Source organism: Neophocaena asiaeorientalis, unplaced genomic scaffold (assembly GCF_003031525.2).
Source record: "Neophocaena asiaeorientalis asiaeorientalis breed wild unplaced genomic scaffold, Neophocaena_asiaeorientalis_V1.1 scaffold317, whole genome shotgun sequence".
In the NCBI taxonomy this organism is placed as follows: domain Eukaryota; kingdom Metazoa; phylum Chordata; class Mammalia; order Artiodactyla; family Phocoenidae; genus Neophocaena; species Neophocaena asiaeorientalis.
Genome location: NW_020173114.1, coordinates 4,567,357 through 4,581,061, shown reverse-complemented (window position 1 = coordinate 4,581,061; position 13,705 = coordinate 4,567,357). Strand labels below are relative to the sequence as shown.

Genomic DNA, 13,705 nt, shown 5'->3' with positions numbered 1-13,705 from the left:
TAGGTAGATAAGTTGCAGCTCCTAACTTAACTAACCTTTTGAAACTCAACATATATTTGCGTATCTTGTTCATTAACCGCCATCTATTGCTCATGATTTAAGTCTGAGCTATATAAAATAAAATCATCTGATCATTTGATATCCCCTCATCAGAAATGACAAATTGAAGCATTTTCAGCACTAAATCCATTAACAGCACCTTTTGAATAATGTGTAGGCAGTTGAAATTTTTTAAAATAGTGCACCATTAGAGGTATTCAATAAATAGAAAACTATTTGAGGGAGATTTATCATACAGTAAAATTACATTTGCTTTTTATCTTCTCTTTCTACCTACTCTATTCTTTTTTTTTTTTGGCTGCATTTGGTCTTCGTTGCTGCGCTTGGGCTTTATCTAATTGCGGAGAGTGGGCAGGCAGGCTTCTCTTGTTGTGGAGCACAGGCTGTAGGTGCTCGGGCTTCAGTAGTTGTGGCTCTCGGGCTCTAGAGTGCAGGCTCAGTAGTTGTGGCGCATGGGCTAAGTTGCTCCGCGGCATGTGGGATCTTCCTGGACCAGGGTTCGAACCCGTGTCCCCTGCATTGGCAGGCCGATTCTTAACCACTGTGCCACCAGGGAAGTCTCTACCTACTTTATTCTAATAGTTGCTTTTTGTGTATGTGTCATCTTATTAACTGTAACTACCTGGATTACATGCATGGTTAAACTTTTTAGAAAGCAATAAATGAAATGCAAGTAATTGATTTTTATATAAGAATGCCAGAGGGTTTTTTTTTCTTTTTTAATTTAAGTAAATCATAATTTGGGATTAAAAGTTTATGGAAAAAGTAGTAGTTTCCTTCCCTCAAACATAAAGCCAAGTTGAAAGAATTTTACAGCGATCACTGATTTACCCACCACCAAGATTCTACCGTTAACATTTTACTCTGCTTTTATCACTTATCCATCTCTCCACCCTCTATCCATCCATTAGTCTCTTATTTTTTGATGCATTTCAAGGTAAACTGCAAACATCAGCATACTTCAGCATGTATTTCATTAAGAAGAGTTAAATATTTGTCTATAGTTTTTCTTTGAGTTAAGTTTACATAAAGTGAAATGCCCAAATTTTAATTGTACATTCACTGAGGTTTAACAAATGCTTAGATCCGTTATCCAAATCCTTACCAAATATAGAACATTACTATCATCACAAAAAGTTCCCTTTTTTCCTCTCAGTTAATTCTGACATCATCATTCCACACCCAACCCTAGCCCCTGCCAGTGGCAGCTCTATTCTGGCCAGGTGCTATCATTTATTCTTCCCACCCCGCGGTACTCAGGCCTCTCACTGTTGTGGCCTCTCCCATTGCGGAGCATAGGCTCCAAACACGCAGGCTCAGCGGCCATGGCTTACGGGCCCAGCCTCTCCGCGGCATATGGGATCTTCCCGGACTGGGGCACGAACCCATGTCCCCTGCATCGGCAGGCGGACTCTTAACGACTGCGCCACCAGGGAAGCCCTATCATTTATTCTTCACTATGCTATAAGTGCTCTTTAGTTTTTATTTTTCATAGACAGTGTTAGCACAGGAAGGATCTTTAACTTGCACAAGGGCATATACCTAGTAAGTGGCAGAAATAGCTATGACCCCAGGCAGTGACCAGAATCTTTGAATCACAAACTAAATCCTGACTCCCTTTTTGTGATAAAAAGAGAAAGATAACAAGTAAATTCAGTGGCAGTGGAAGCCCTGAGGCTTCAGGAAGATGTCCTTAGAGTATGGTATGAGTTTTTACTTTCATCAGGATGAGGCCGTACCTAGAAATGATCTGATTTGCCTGACAGGACGAAAAAGAATCTTTTTGAACCTTTTTGATTAAGAGTGAGCACAGTGTACTACAGGGGCAGCAAACAGGCCTCTGCCTAGAGAGGGAAGGCAAAGCAGTTTTAGCATTGTGCAATGTCTACTATGATATCTACAGATAATGCCTCACATTTATTTGGCTTGAACATTGTACAGTGAAGAAAAGGATACAACCAGCTTATAAGATTGCTTTCGTATTTAATGGTTTTTAAAATTTTTTCTTAGGGATCAAATATTCCATAGTATTGCCATGCAAGTTACTGTAAAAATTATCATACCAAGGAAATTGGCCAAAAAATCAGTCCAAGATGGCAACCTAACATCTTTGAGGCAGCTTGTTCATCATGGAAGCATTTCTTCCAAGTGCAGTCACAGTAGGTCATGTATATAAATGAGAGGCAAATCTGTCTGCTGTGGTTGATCAAAAAATAAGAGCCTTCTGAGTTTTAGAAATTGTGATTAAAGGAGAAACAAAATGATACTCTAGTGATGCTGAATTGTGGGTAGTTTTATTCAAAAGGATTCCTACCAGTACCTATTTTTGAGCAGTTAAGTGTGCTGAGGTGGTAACTAGTCAGATGAAAAGCTGAAAAGCAATCAGAAAGGTGTATAGAAAAATTAAATAAGAACAGAATCATTAAAATACAAAAAATGATTCATAATTGAATAATAATCCACTTCTTTCCCTGCTATATTGGGTTACTGTCAGCTGACTTATTCTTTTCATAAATCATTCCCCTCCTTACCTTACTATTTCATGTCTCTTTATCTCTTTGCATAAGTTGAAAGCACTTTCTCCCACACTTCAGTTTGACAGAACTTCTTGGACCTTGAACCTCCATCTATCTGTACTGATAAAACCAACTTAATTTTTAGACCTAGTGTTCCCTACTATTTGGTAGGTATCTTTAAGTAAGTGTTAATTGTTTAATTATAGTAATTTATTCTAATACATAGGCCACAATAATTTATCCCTCACCTTCTGTCCCATCTGCTCATATCCTTTCCTGTCCACCTGCTTACCTATTCTTTTCCTAAATAATTTGTGATTGTAATATGTAGAATGGGAGCAGGGTCAAGGGAAGCAATGTAAGATTGTAAAGGCCAGAAGTATGTATCAGGAATTTTTAAAAATTGAATTATGTAATGTATGCATATATGCTTTTCATTTAGGAAAACACAACAAATATCTGGCATACAAACACATAGTTCTATATAATCCACATTTTACATTCTCATTTAAATTGTTTCTTTCTCCAAGATTAAAACATATCCCTTGTGTGTTATTTGCAGATCCAAATGACTTAAGGTTATGCACATTCCTTAATATTACAAGTGATAGAAGTTCTACAATATTACTTCATAAATAAGAAGTGATACACAAATTAGAAAAGGGAAAACTGGGTCTTATTCATTTCCTTCTTTTCATTTCTTCATTATCATGGTTGACTGTGTCCTTTGCAAGGTCCCTGTCTGTTCTGGCAATAAATTTCACTGTGGTATAAAACTGCGTTCTCTCTTTCGTGAGACAGGCTGCAGTGAAATTTGAAATGTATAGTTAAGCTCTAGAACTGAAAAGATCTCAGAACTACTCCACCAATGAGTTACTTGGGTATAAAATTTTAAGCATTTGTGAACATTTCAAATTTTTATGCTTAGTACTATTTTTTAACATCTTGTTACTTTCTAGACACTGAAGATAAAACAAATGTTAAGATGATTTTCTGGGCTTCCCTGGTGGCGCAGTGGTTGAGTCCGCCTGCCAATGCAGGGGACGCAGGTTTGTGCCCGGGTCCAGGAGGATCCCACATGCCGCGGAGCTGCTGGGCCCGTGAGCCATGGCTGCTGAGCCTGTGTGTCCGGAGCCTGTTCTCTGCAATGAGAGGCCCACGTACCGCAAAAAAAAAAAAAAAAAAAAAAAAAAAAAAAAAGAAGATGATTTTCTTCGTAGTGTTTTTTTTTTTTTAAAGATCTAGTAATCTTAATGTAGGAGAGAGAAAATATTCTTATTTCCATAGCTTCTTCACTCCTACATGCTTCTAAAAATATTACTGTTGTTCATCACATGAAAAATTTGTGGAATTATGCTGAACAGAATGTGCACAAATTTTCTTTAGCCTAATTTTGGCACATTTTATTACCTTATTATAAGTTTTAGATTATGGGCTGTGTATTAAATTATTGCCATTAAGAACAACTAAAGTCTTTAAATAAAGACCTCCTAGTGTTACACTGTCCAATAGACAGTAGCCACATGTGACTATTTAAATTTTATTTTTTTTAAATGTTTAATTAAAAATTCAGTGCCTCCTTGGCATTGGACAGGGCCATTCTAGATTATTGTTTCTCAGCGTATGGTCCTAATCAAAATCAGCTGGGTATCTTATATAATTTGATGTGTAAAAATTCCTGATACATACTTGTTTAGATTGATTTTTAAAATGCATGAAGACATAATATGTTAATTAAAAAGGAAGTATAAATATAGCACAGATTGAAAAACAGGAAGAAAATTACATGAAAACATACCAGTAAATTTGGAAACTGCAATAAAATAGAATTTGTTAGAAAATATAATCTAACAAAACTGCCACAATCTACTAAGAGAAATCACAAGGTCAGATAATTTTTACCATAATTTCAAGAAACAGATACTCAAGTCTTATATAAAATGTTCAAAAGACTAGAAAAAGAATAGTTGTGCTTAATGTTATGCATCTGTTTAGTAAGATATAACCTTAATACCAAAACAGACTAGGATAGTATGCTGAAGTAAAGTTACAGGCTCATCTCACTTATGAATATAGATACTAATATTACCAAACCAGATCTAGCAAAAAAAAATTTTTTTAAGTCATTGGACTAAGTTGGTTTTATTCCAGTAATGCAAGGTAATGTAATTCATAGGTTAAAGTTGAGGAAATACATAGTTACAGGAAAAAAAAAAAGCATTTGATACATTCAATACATAATCGTGATAAAAATTCTTAGTCAACCAGAAAATAGTTTTATTTTAATTGCAACAAAAATATGAGATACTTAGGAAAACATGTAAAAATATGTATAAAACTTTTTGAGGAAAATTATAATACTTTATAGAGAGATATAAAAAAATATATAAGTAGAGATTTGAATACATATGTGGATGGAAAGATTTGGTATCTTAAAGTTGTCAGTTCTCAAATTAATCTAAAAATTCAGTATAATTCAAAACACCCATTAGTTTTTTAAAATGGAATTTGATGATTGATTATAATTTTCATGTGGAACAGTTAAGGGCCAAGCACCTTTGAGGAGCAAGGTGTGTGGACAGGAACTTGCCTTGCCAGATATCATAATTTATTATAAAGCCACAGTAATTTAGAGTAGTATTGCTATGGGACTGGATAGATTGACTAGTAGAAAACAGTAGAGAATCTAAAAATAGATATCTGTGGAAAATACATATAATAGATATATATGATGCTGCTGCTAATGGTAGCTTATATTTATTAAGAACCACTTGCCAAGTTGTGCTTTAAGCACGTATTAACTCATTTAATCCTCCTGTAAGGTATTACTTTTTAGTATGAGAAAGGTATGAGGAAATTGAGGCATAGTGAGGGTAAGTAGAACTTGCTCAAAGTCACGTAGCTAGTGAAGGAGCCAGTTTTTGGACTTGGGCAATCTCCAAGAGCTAACATTCTTAATTACACCATTGCACTGCCCTTCCTGTCTGAAATGGAGATGCCATTACAAATTGGAAGGAAAGAATAGGACTCTTCAATAGATGATGCTGGGTAATTTGTCATATGTATGGGGAAGGGGGTGTTAGATGCCTGTTTCACATATACAAAACAAAATTCCAAACAGATTAAAGACTTAACATTGAAAATGGACTTAGAAATTTTTAGAACACATTATGAGAAGATCTGTGTGACCTAAGGGTTTCTTAAGTAAAAAAGCACTAACCACAAAAAAGTAGATTGATAATAACATTGAAACTAAAACCTATTCAAGAAAAGAAAATGTGTACAAATTGAAAAAGCCACAAAAAGAGAAAAAAATGTCTTCCTTTCTCCATCCAATAGTTAGTATCAAAAAAATAACTACAAAGCAAGAAGAAAAAGACCACAAATCAGCAAAATAGGTAAAGCATACACACATTGTAAGGCAACTCACAGAAGAGGAAACCCAAATGGCCAATAACCACAAGACAAGATTCCCAGTATCACCAGTGTTTATGGAAGTGTAACTTAAAACTGCAGTAAGATACCACTGCACACCCATCAAAATGGCGAATGTTAAAAAAGGTGGGTAGCATAGGTTAGGATCCAGCACAGTGATGAAACAAAGCGGATAATCCTTTTTGGGCAATTTGGCATTATCCAGTGGAGTTGAAGAATAAATACTCTTAACTCAGCAACTTCTCTCCTAAGCTATATAATTAGAGCAGTGTTCTTCAAATTGCTGGTCATAACCAAGCATATTAGAGTCATTAAATCAATTTAGTGGTTCAGACTGGCAATTTTTACAAAATGAAATAGAGTATAATTGAAACATCAGGTTGCTTGCACAGATTCTTAGTAAGAGTTATGGTTATTGCAGCAAATTTTGTGGTCAATTGCAAAGAATGGTGTTTGAAAGTGGAGGGGATATGACAGATTGGCTAGGAATAAGATGCATGTTGCTTACCAATATCTCTTATGATGTATTTAGTGGTCAGTTAGCAGAAAGGCTATGATACTGTACAGTTTAACTTTATAGTAACAGTATGTACTTAATTGGGAAATAAATTGTACCTGTTGTCAGTAAAATTGTGAAGTTTTACAAGCAAATTATTTTAATCTATTTTCAGAATGAACTTTTATTGAGGGAGATATATTTTTTTCAAATTCATGACAATAACAAAAATAAGTGAAAAATACAGAAACATGTTCACATTCAACTGTATCTGAAACTAAAGAGTGACAATATTCAAAAAAGTATTGACTCTATAATTAGTAAACTTAGCCTTCATTTGAGCCACATTCTAAAAAGAAAGAAAATGAGTGTAAGACTTTAAAGCTAAGACTATTTAAGATAGTTTCATCAAAAGTAAATACCCAATGAAAATGATAGTCTAAAGTATAATTTTTCTTGCAAATGAAAGCTTAAAACCTTCAAAATTAGAGACAGCTAGAAACAACATGCTGAACTTGTGAAAGAGGCCCCCTAATGTTTTGAAAGATGAAAAGTTACCAACATTCTTTTAGTCTCTGTAGAGGTAGAAAAGAAACCTTATTATCAGCGTATATAATTGCGTGTTGTTTGGCAAATGAGAAAATGGCTCATTTGGACCTGGAAAGATTGTATTCCCAGCATATACAGTGTTTGTGTCTATTTATTTATTTAGAAGTATGTTTTAATGGTAATGTGATGTTTTATCAAATCTATATTGCAAAACATGTATGCAAAGGTTATGATGCTTCTTGATGAGACTTATTATAAATTGTGCAACACTTAAATTGATATCTGGTATTTGCAAAACAATATGATGTTGTATTGTTTCAGCTCAACCTTACATACACCTAAAGATTACCTACATTTACTGAATTGGAAACACACTGTGGGTCATTAAAACTTAAAGTAGAAAATTTTTTACAGGAATGACAAGTAACAGAACTATGGGCAATTATCTTTTTAAATTGTCAGAAGCACTACCAAAGTTGTTTGAAGTCAGTGTATTTTTTTTTGGAAAGCTTTGGTATCCAAGGAAATCCCTCTGGATATTATAAATATCTTGTAAAAGTGGTGAAAATTGTTAATTTTAAAGGTTCACTGATTAACCAAACTCTTGAAACTTTTTTCAGTGATTAGAGCTAAGCATGACCATTGTATCATATCAAAATTCATTTATTGTTCCTATGGAAAGTTCTAAGTAGGACATAAGAACTCAGGAATAATATTCATGTTTTTCTAGTTGGAAAGCAATCTTATGTGGCAGATATTTTCAAAGATAATATTGAGTGGCAAAATTGACATGTGTCTGATTTTCTGGCATGCCTAAGAAATGAAATCTGAAACCACAGGAAGACATGATTATATATTTCAGTATGTTAAACTTATCTGTCAGTTGTAGAAGACATTACTGTTATAGAAGGAAGGCTTAAATGTAATTGCTTAAACTAATATATGTTTCTGACATTACTGAATAGAATTTATTAATGAATTCAGTCTGAATATAAAATTAGGTATATTGTTACATCTCATTTCTCTGTTTTAAACTTTTAATCATTACTTTCTAAAGGAGAAATTTAAAACATTCAAGAAAAATGTTTGATAAAAGATACATTTCCTTTTTAAAATCCTGAATCAGTAGTTAGGTTAAACCTGTTGGCTGAAGAAAATTAATTAGTGAAGCTTAGTTATTCATTTACACCAAAGAATGAATATAAGACATTAAATTTATCATTTTGGGAATGAGATTTCAAATAATTTCTATTACTAAGTAGGAGTGAAAGAAAATTTTTTCAACTTAGACCAACTTTTTTTAAAGGAAACTTTTTCCTATATTCTGGATATAAGTCCTTTATTAGGTTTGGTTTTTGTAAATATTTTCTTCCAGTCTGTGGCTTGTATTTTCATTATCTTAATAGAATTTTTCAAAGAGCAGAAATTTTAAATTCTGATGAAGTCCAGTGTATCAGTTTTGTTCTTTTAAATGATTTATGCTTTTTTGGGTTCTAAGAAATCTTTGCTTAACCTAAGGTCACAAATTTTCTAATAGAAGTTTTATAGTTTTAGATTTTATATTTATGTTTATGATCCACTTCAAGTAAATTTTTTATATGGTGAAGAAGTATGGGTTAAGGTTTTGTTTCAACTCCAGCTCTATTTGTTGAAAAGGCTATACTTAACTTGAATTGTCTTGGCACCTTTGTCAAAAATCAGTTGATCATGTAAGTGTGGGTATATACTTTTGTATTCTGTTCTGTTCCATTGACCTATGTCTCTTCTTTCACTAGTACCACACTATCTTAATTACTGTAGCTTTATAGTAAGTCTTACACTCAAGTAGTGTGAGTCTAACAATTTTTTTCTTTAAAAAAATTTTTGGCTGTTCTAGATCCTTTGCTTCTCCATATGAATTTTAGAATAATTTTGTCAGTTTCTACCTGTAGAGGAAAGACATTCCGGTGTTTCTGCTCTACTCTCAGTACTTCACTTCATTTTTTACACTTCTGGTCACCAAATGTGTAGTGATTTTCCCATAGCGAGCAATTTTTTTTGACACCAAGTAGATGTCCTACAATTCAGTCCCCTTCTGACACTCTACCTGGAGATAGCATCAGATTACACAGGCTAAGGGCTCAGTCCCACAACATTATCCCCCTTCCATTACCAATCATAAGTCCAGGTATTGATCTGTGCTGCTGACAGACTGGCTGTCAGTCAGAGGTTCCCACGACCCCTTCCTCAGGTTCGATTAATTTGCTAAAGCTGTTCACAGAACTTCAAGAAAACATTTTACTTACTAGATTACCGGTTTATTATAGAAGGATGTAATTCAGGAATAGCCAGATGGAAGAGATGCATAAGGCAAGGTATGAGGGAAGGAGCGCTGAGTTTTCTTGCCCTCTCCTAAACTACTGTCCCAGCACCTCTACGTGTTCACCAACCCAGAAGCTCTCTGAACCCCATCCTTCTGAGTTTTTATGGAGGCTTCATTACATAGGCATGATTCATTAATTCACTGGCCATTGGTGATTGAGCTCAGTCTCCAGCCCCTGTCTCCTACCAGGAGTTTGTGGTGAGAGGAGCTGAAAGTTGGAACCCTTTAACCACATGGTTGATTCCTCTGGCAACCAGCCCCCATTCTTATTAGGGGCTTTCCAAAAGTCATATTCATGGCTGAAAGGGCTTGTTATAAATAACAAAAGACAGTTTTACTGTTCTTAGGAAATTCAAGAGTTTTAGGAGCTCTTTGCCAGGAACAGGATGGAGACCAAATACAGTATATATTTATTATAAGTAACAATATCACTCTACTATAAAGAGTTACACAGTAGTGATTCCATTTATATGACATTCTGGAAAAGGCAAAAATTATATAAACAAAAATCAGACCAGTGATTCTCTGGGGGTGGGGGAAGAAAACTGACTACAAAGGGGAACAAGGGAACTTAACTATAGTGGTGGTGGTTATACAACTATATATCTTTGTCAAAACTCAGAACTGTACAGCTAAAAAATGTTTATTTTACTGTATGTAAATGATACCTTAATACACCAGACATTAAAAAATAATATATAAAAAGGAAAGGACCAGGCTATATTTGATGTTACAAATAGAAAGGACATTCTGTGAAACTTTTGTTTCAACTATATAAATAAATGTGAGTTGTGATGTAAATTATATTTCTTACTGTGGGCCATGGTAAAAATATTTTGAAAAACGCTACCCTAGAAAAACTTTTATTCCATGTGAATAGGAAAACATATGCAGCAATTTCAGTGAGCATTGTTTGAAGTACTAAAAAAACTAGTAACAGGATAAAAGGTATAGTATAATGGGATGCCTATATACCAATTAAAATGAAAGGATTAGAGCTATAACGTAAATAACCCTCAAAAACAGGATTGAACAAAAGGGAGCTAACGCAGGATATGTACACTGTGATATCATTTGTATAAGTTTTAAACATGAAAAACTGTGATATATTGTATAAATTAAGAATACTAAAACCTCAAGTTTTAGAAAATGTTACATAGCTTAGTTAATGGCTTTTTCTTGGATAAAGAGGGCTTCAACCATATATAATGTATTTTGTAAAGTAAATATGGTAGGATGTTTACATTTGACAAAGCTAGGTGTGAGTAAAAAGGTGTTTTCTCTATATTCTTTATGTCTGAATGTGTTTTAATCTGTAGAGGGTCATCAGTAACCTCTGTAGCCTTGAAAGCCATCCATGATATTGGCCAGTAGTAGTGGGTTCTACTTTTAAGCTTAGAGGTAAAGGGAAACAACGTTTAAAAAAGTGGGGGCGGGATAGAGAAAGGTAAAGAAGATGCTGGAGAGAGAGGGAAGAACATAAGAGAAATGAGAGCAGTGGGTGCGTGTGGTAGAGTAACATACTTGACATCCTGTGTGACTACTGGTTGAAGTTTCTGCTGTACTAATGCGTAACCCACGTTTCCATGTGAGGACAAGAAAACTTACAATTTCAATGGAAGTTTAAAAACATTAAAAAATGTTTTTTAAAGTATACAATTAAAACAGGTTCATTGTTTAAAAATCAGGATAAATAAGCAAAAATAATCAAAATCTCACCATTTATTTATTTATTTTTTTTTTTTGCGGTACGCGGGCCTCTCACTGTTGTGGCCTCTCCCATTGCGGGGCACAGGCTTCGGACCCGCAGGCTCAGTGGCCATGGCTCACGGGGCCCAGCCGCTCCGCGGCATGTGGGATCTTCCCGGACCGGGGCACGAACCCGTGTCCCCTGCATCGGCAGGCGGACTCTCAACCACTGCGCCACCAGGGGAGCCCCTCACCATTTATTTTTGACATTATAGTGTATGCCCTTTTAGGCTTTATACCAGCAAATCTGTACATACTTCTTTTTTAAAAAAGATCATATTATATGAGTCATGCTGTAATCTTTTTTCCACTCACCAATATGTATTGAAGAACACTATTTTAACAGCTGTGTAGTTTTCCATTGTGTGGATATACAATTTACCCTGCTCCTGTTGTGAAAAATTGTCATTACTTACAACTTTTCACTACTTAAACATATTTTTATAAACATCTCTTCAGTGGAATCATTATAACATACATATTTAATTCTTCCCCAGATTAAGTTCATAGATTCTGAGTGAAAAAGTATGCATATTTTTGAGGTTTTGGATTCTTGATAGTTCCTCTCAAGAACTCCACTTTTCCTAGCAATATTAGGAATAATGAGAAAGGACAGATTTAAATTAAAAGGATATATGTGACAGTGAAATTATAAATTATTCAACACAGACATGTGTAGATTTTATTTTGGACGGCTATATATGTTAAATGTTATATACTACCTGGATCAAAATAAGTTCATTACAAAATAGATTTTCATGTGATCCAGTTCTAGTTAAGGATAACTGGATTCCTAAGTTTCCCTTTTTTGCCTAAGATACTTTCCTTTGTAATAAGTACCTGAAAACTTAGCAATACCAATGAATTTTCTTTGTCTTCCTTCTTTTCTTTTTTTTTTTTTAATTAAGACTTTATGATTCCCTTCCTGTAGTACTATAGGAGGAAATGCTCTTGGAATAAAAACCTCTAATACAAATGACAAAATAACCCTAAGCTGTCCTAGGTAGTTAAAATCTCCATGTATATTGGTCCCCAAGAAAGTCTGTATCAGCTTTGTGTTAGAAAAGTTTCCATCAATAGAGAAGAAGAATCCCCTGGAACTAGATATGTGACAGGAATATCATTTGAAAGATAAAGAGTTGAAGGGACTTATAAGGTAGAGTCATTGTGGGGATGGTTTATAAAAAAAAAGATGTCTCAGACCGTGTGGATTATTTTCAAATAATTTTCTCATGGATAAAACTTCTAAGTTGCAGATCTCAAAACCAGGAGCTATCCAAGTGGCACAGTAATGAGTGTATGAACAAGTTCATTTTTGTTTTGATTGGTATTTAGATAAAATAACTAGATGTAGTAATGAGTGTATTATTAAACAGTCAACTCTACCTTGAAAGGCAAGGATCATGTCTTACTCATTTCTGTTTCTCCAACTGTCAGCACATGTTTAATACTAGTAGGCAATCAATACATCTTGAACCAAATAACTAATTGTTTCATTAATTCTTCCAAACAGACTGGATTATGGACAGAACTCGAAAAGATTGAGAATAATTTCTTAAAGCCACTCCATACAGGTCTTAATATGTCAAAAGCACATTATGAAGCAGAAATTAAAAATAGCCAAGGTTGGTAATGTGAAGTTTCATTTTCAGTTAGGTCTAAAAATTAGTCATATTTTTTTGAACTGTCATTTATATTCAAAATAAAGAACTTTATCTTGTACTTGTCTAACTTAGAGCAAACAGGGAACTGTGATAGCTAAATCACTTTATTTATAATTAAAATGTTTCTTGGCAAATCTGTATGCCAGTTAACACTGAAATTGGGTTAACAAAGATTTAAACCAAACTGAAGCATATTCTGGTTTCAAACCTCAAGGTCTGATTAGGAATCTAATTGTATCACAAGTATTTCTGTTTGGATGTCATTGTACTTCCTTTAGTATTGTGGGGTCCATCCCCCACTTCACCCTCTACTCAGTACAAATTATGAAAAAGAATCTTAGATCCGGAATTACTTTTTAAAGTCAGCAATTCTATTATAATAATCCTGTGGTCTTTTCCATTTAACTATGGTGGTATTTCTGTAGGCATTACTAAAATTTTGTCATTTTTAGTGTGACAGGTATATTTCTGATTTTATATTGAAGAAAAAAGTTTTAAATTTTTCATTCATCCTGTACATGCCAAAATACTATTCACCTAAACATTTATTCACATGTTGCAGAATTTTAATATTTTTGTTTGTTCATAGCTTGATTTTAGCATATCCTGAGCTATTAAACACTAAGCCTTAATTTACGCAAATAACTGGCATTTTTTAAGTTAGTAAATGATTAAAGTAGCTTATAAATTTATTATTGAAATCTGAGAGTTGTTTTAATGATTGTGACACGATTTTTTTTTTCTCTTACAGAAGTCCAGAAGTCTAAAGATCTTTGTTCTATAACTGTAGGCAGAGAAGAGATCCCGAATATGCCTCCTGAAATGCAGCTTAAGGTAGATATGAAATTTTCCTAAGCTACATACAGCTGAAGTC

The 13,705-nt window shown here is 34.0% G+C and overlaps 1 protein-coding gene across 3 annotated transcripts in view; it reads left to right on the top strand.

Moving 5' to 3' along the window:
• The window catches only part of GLMN (glomulin, FKBP associated protein), a 42,877-nt gene that overhangs the window by 28,285 nt on the left and 887 nt on the right, over positions 1 to 13,705 (top strand). For 2 of the 3 annotated variants that reach the window (XM_024743602.1, XM_024743603.1), the window contains exons 17-18: positions 12,681 to 12,792; positions 13,583 to 13,665. In XM_024743602.1, the coding sequence (XP_024599370.1) occupies positions 12,681 to 12,792; positions 13,583 to 13,665 (195 nt within the window). The remainder of the gene's footprint in view (positions 1 to 12,680; positions 12,793 to 13,582; positions 13,666 to 13,705) is intronic. The other variant, XR_003003074.1, reaches the window with a different exon arrangement.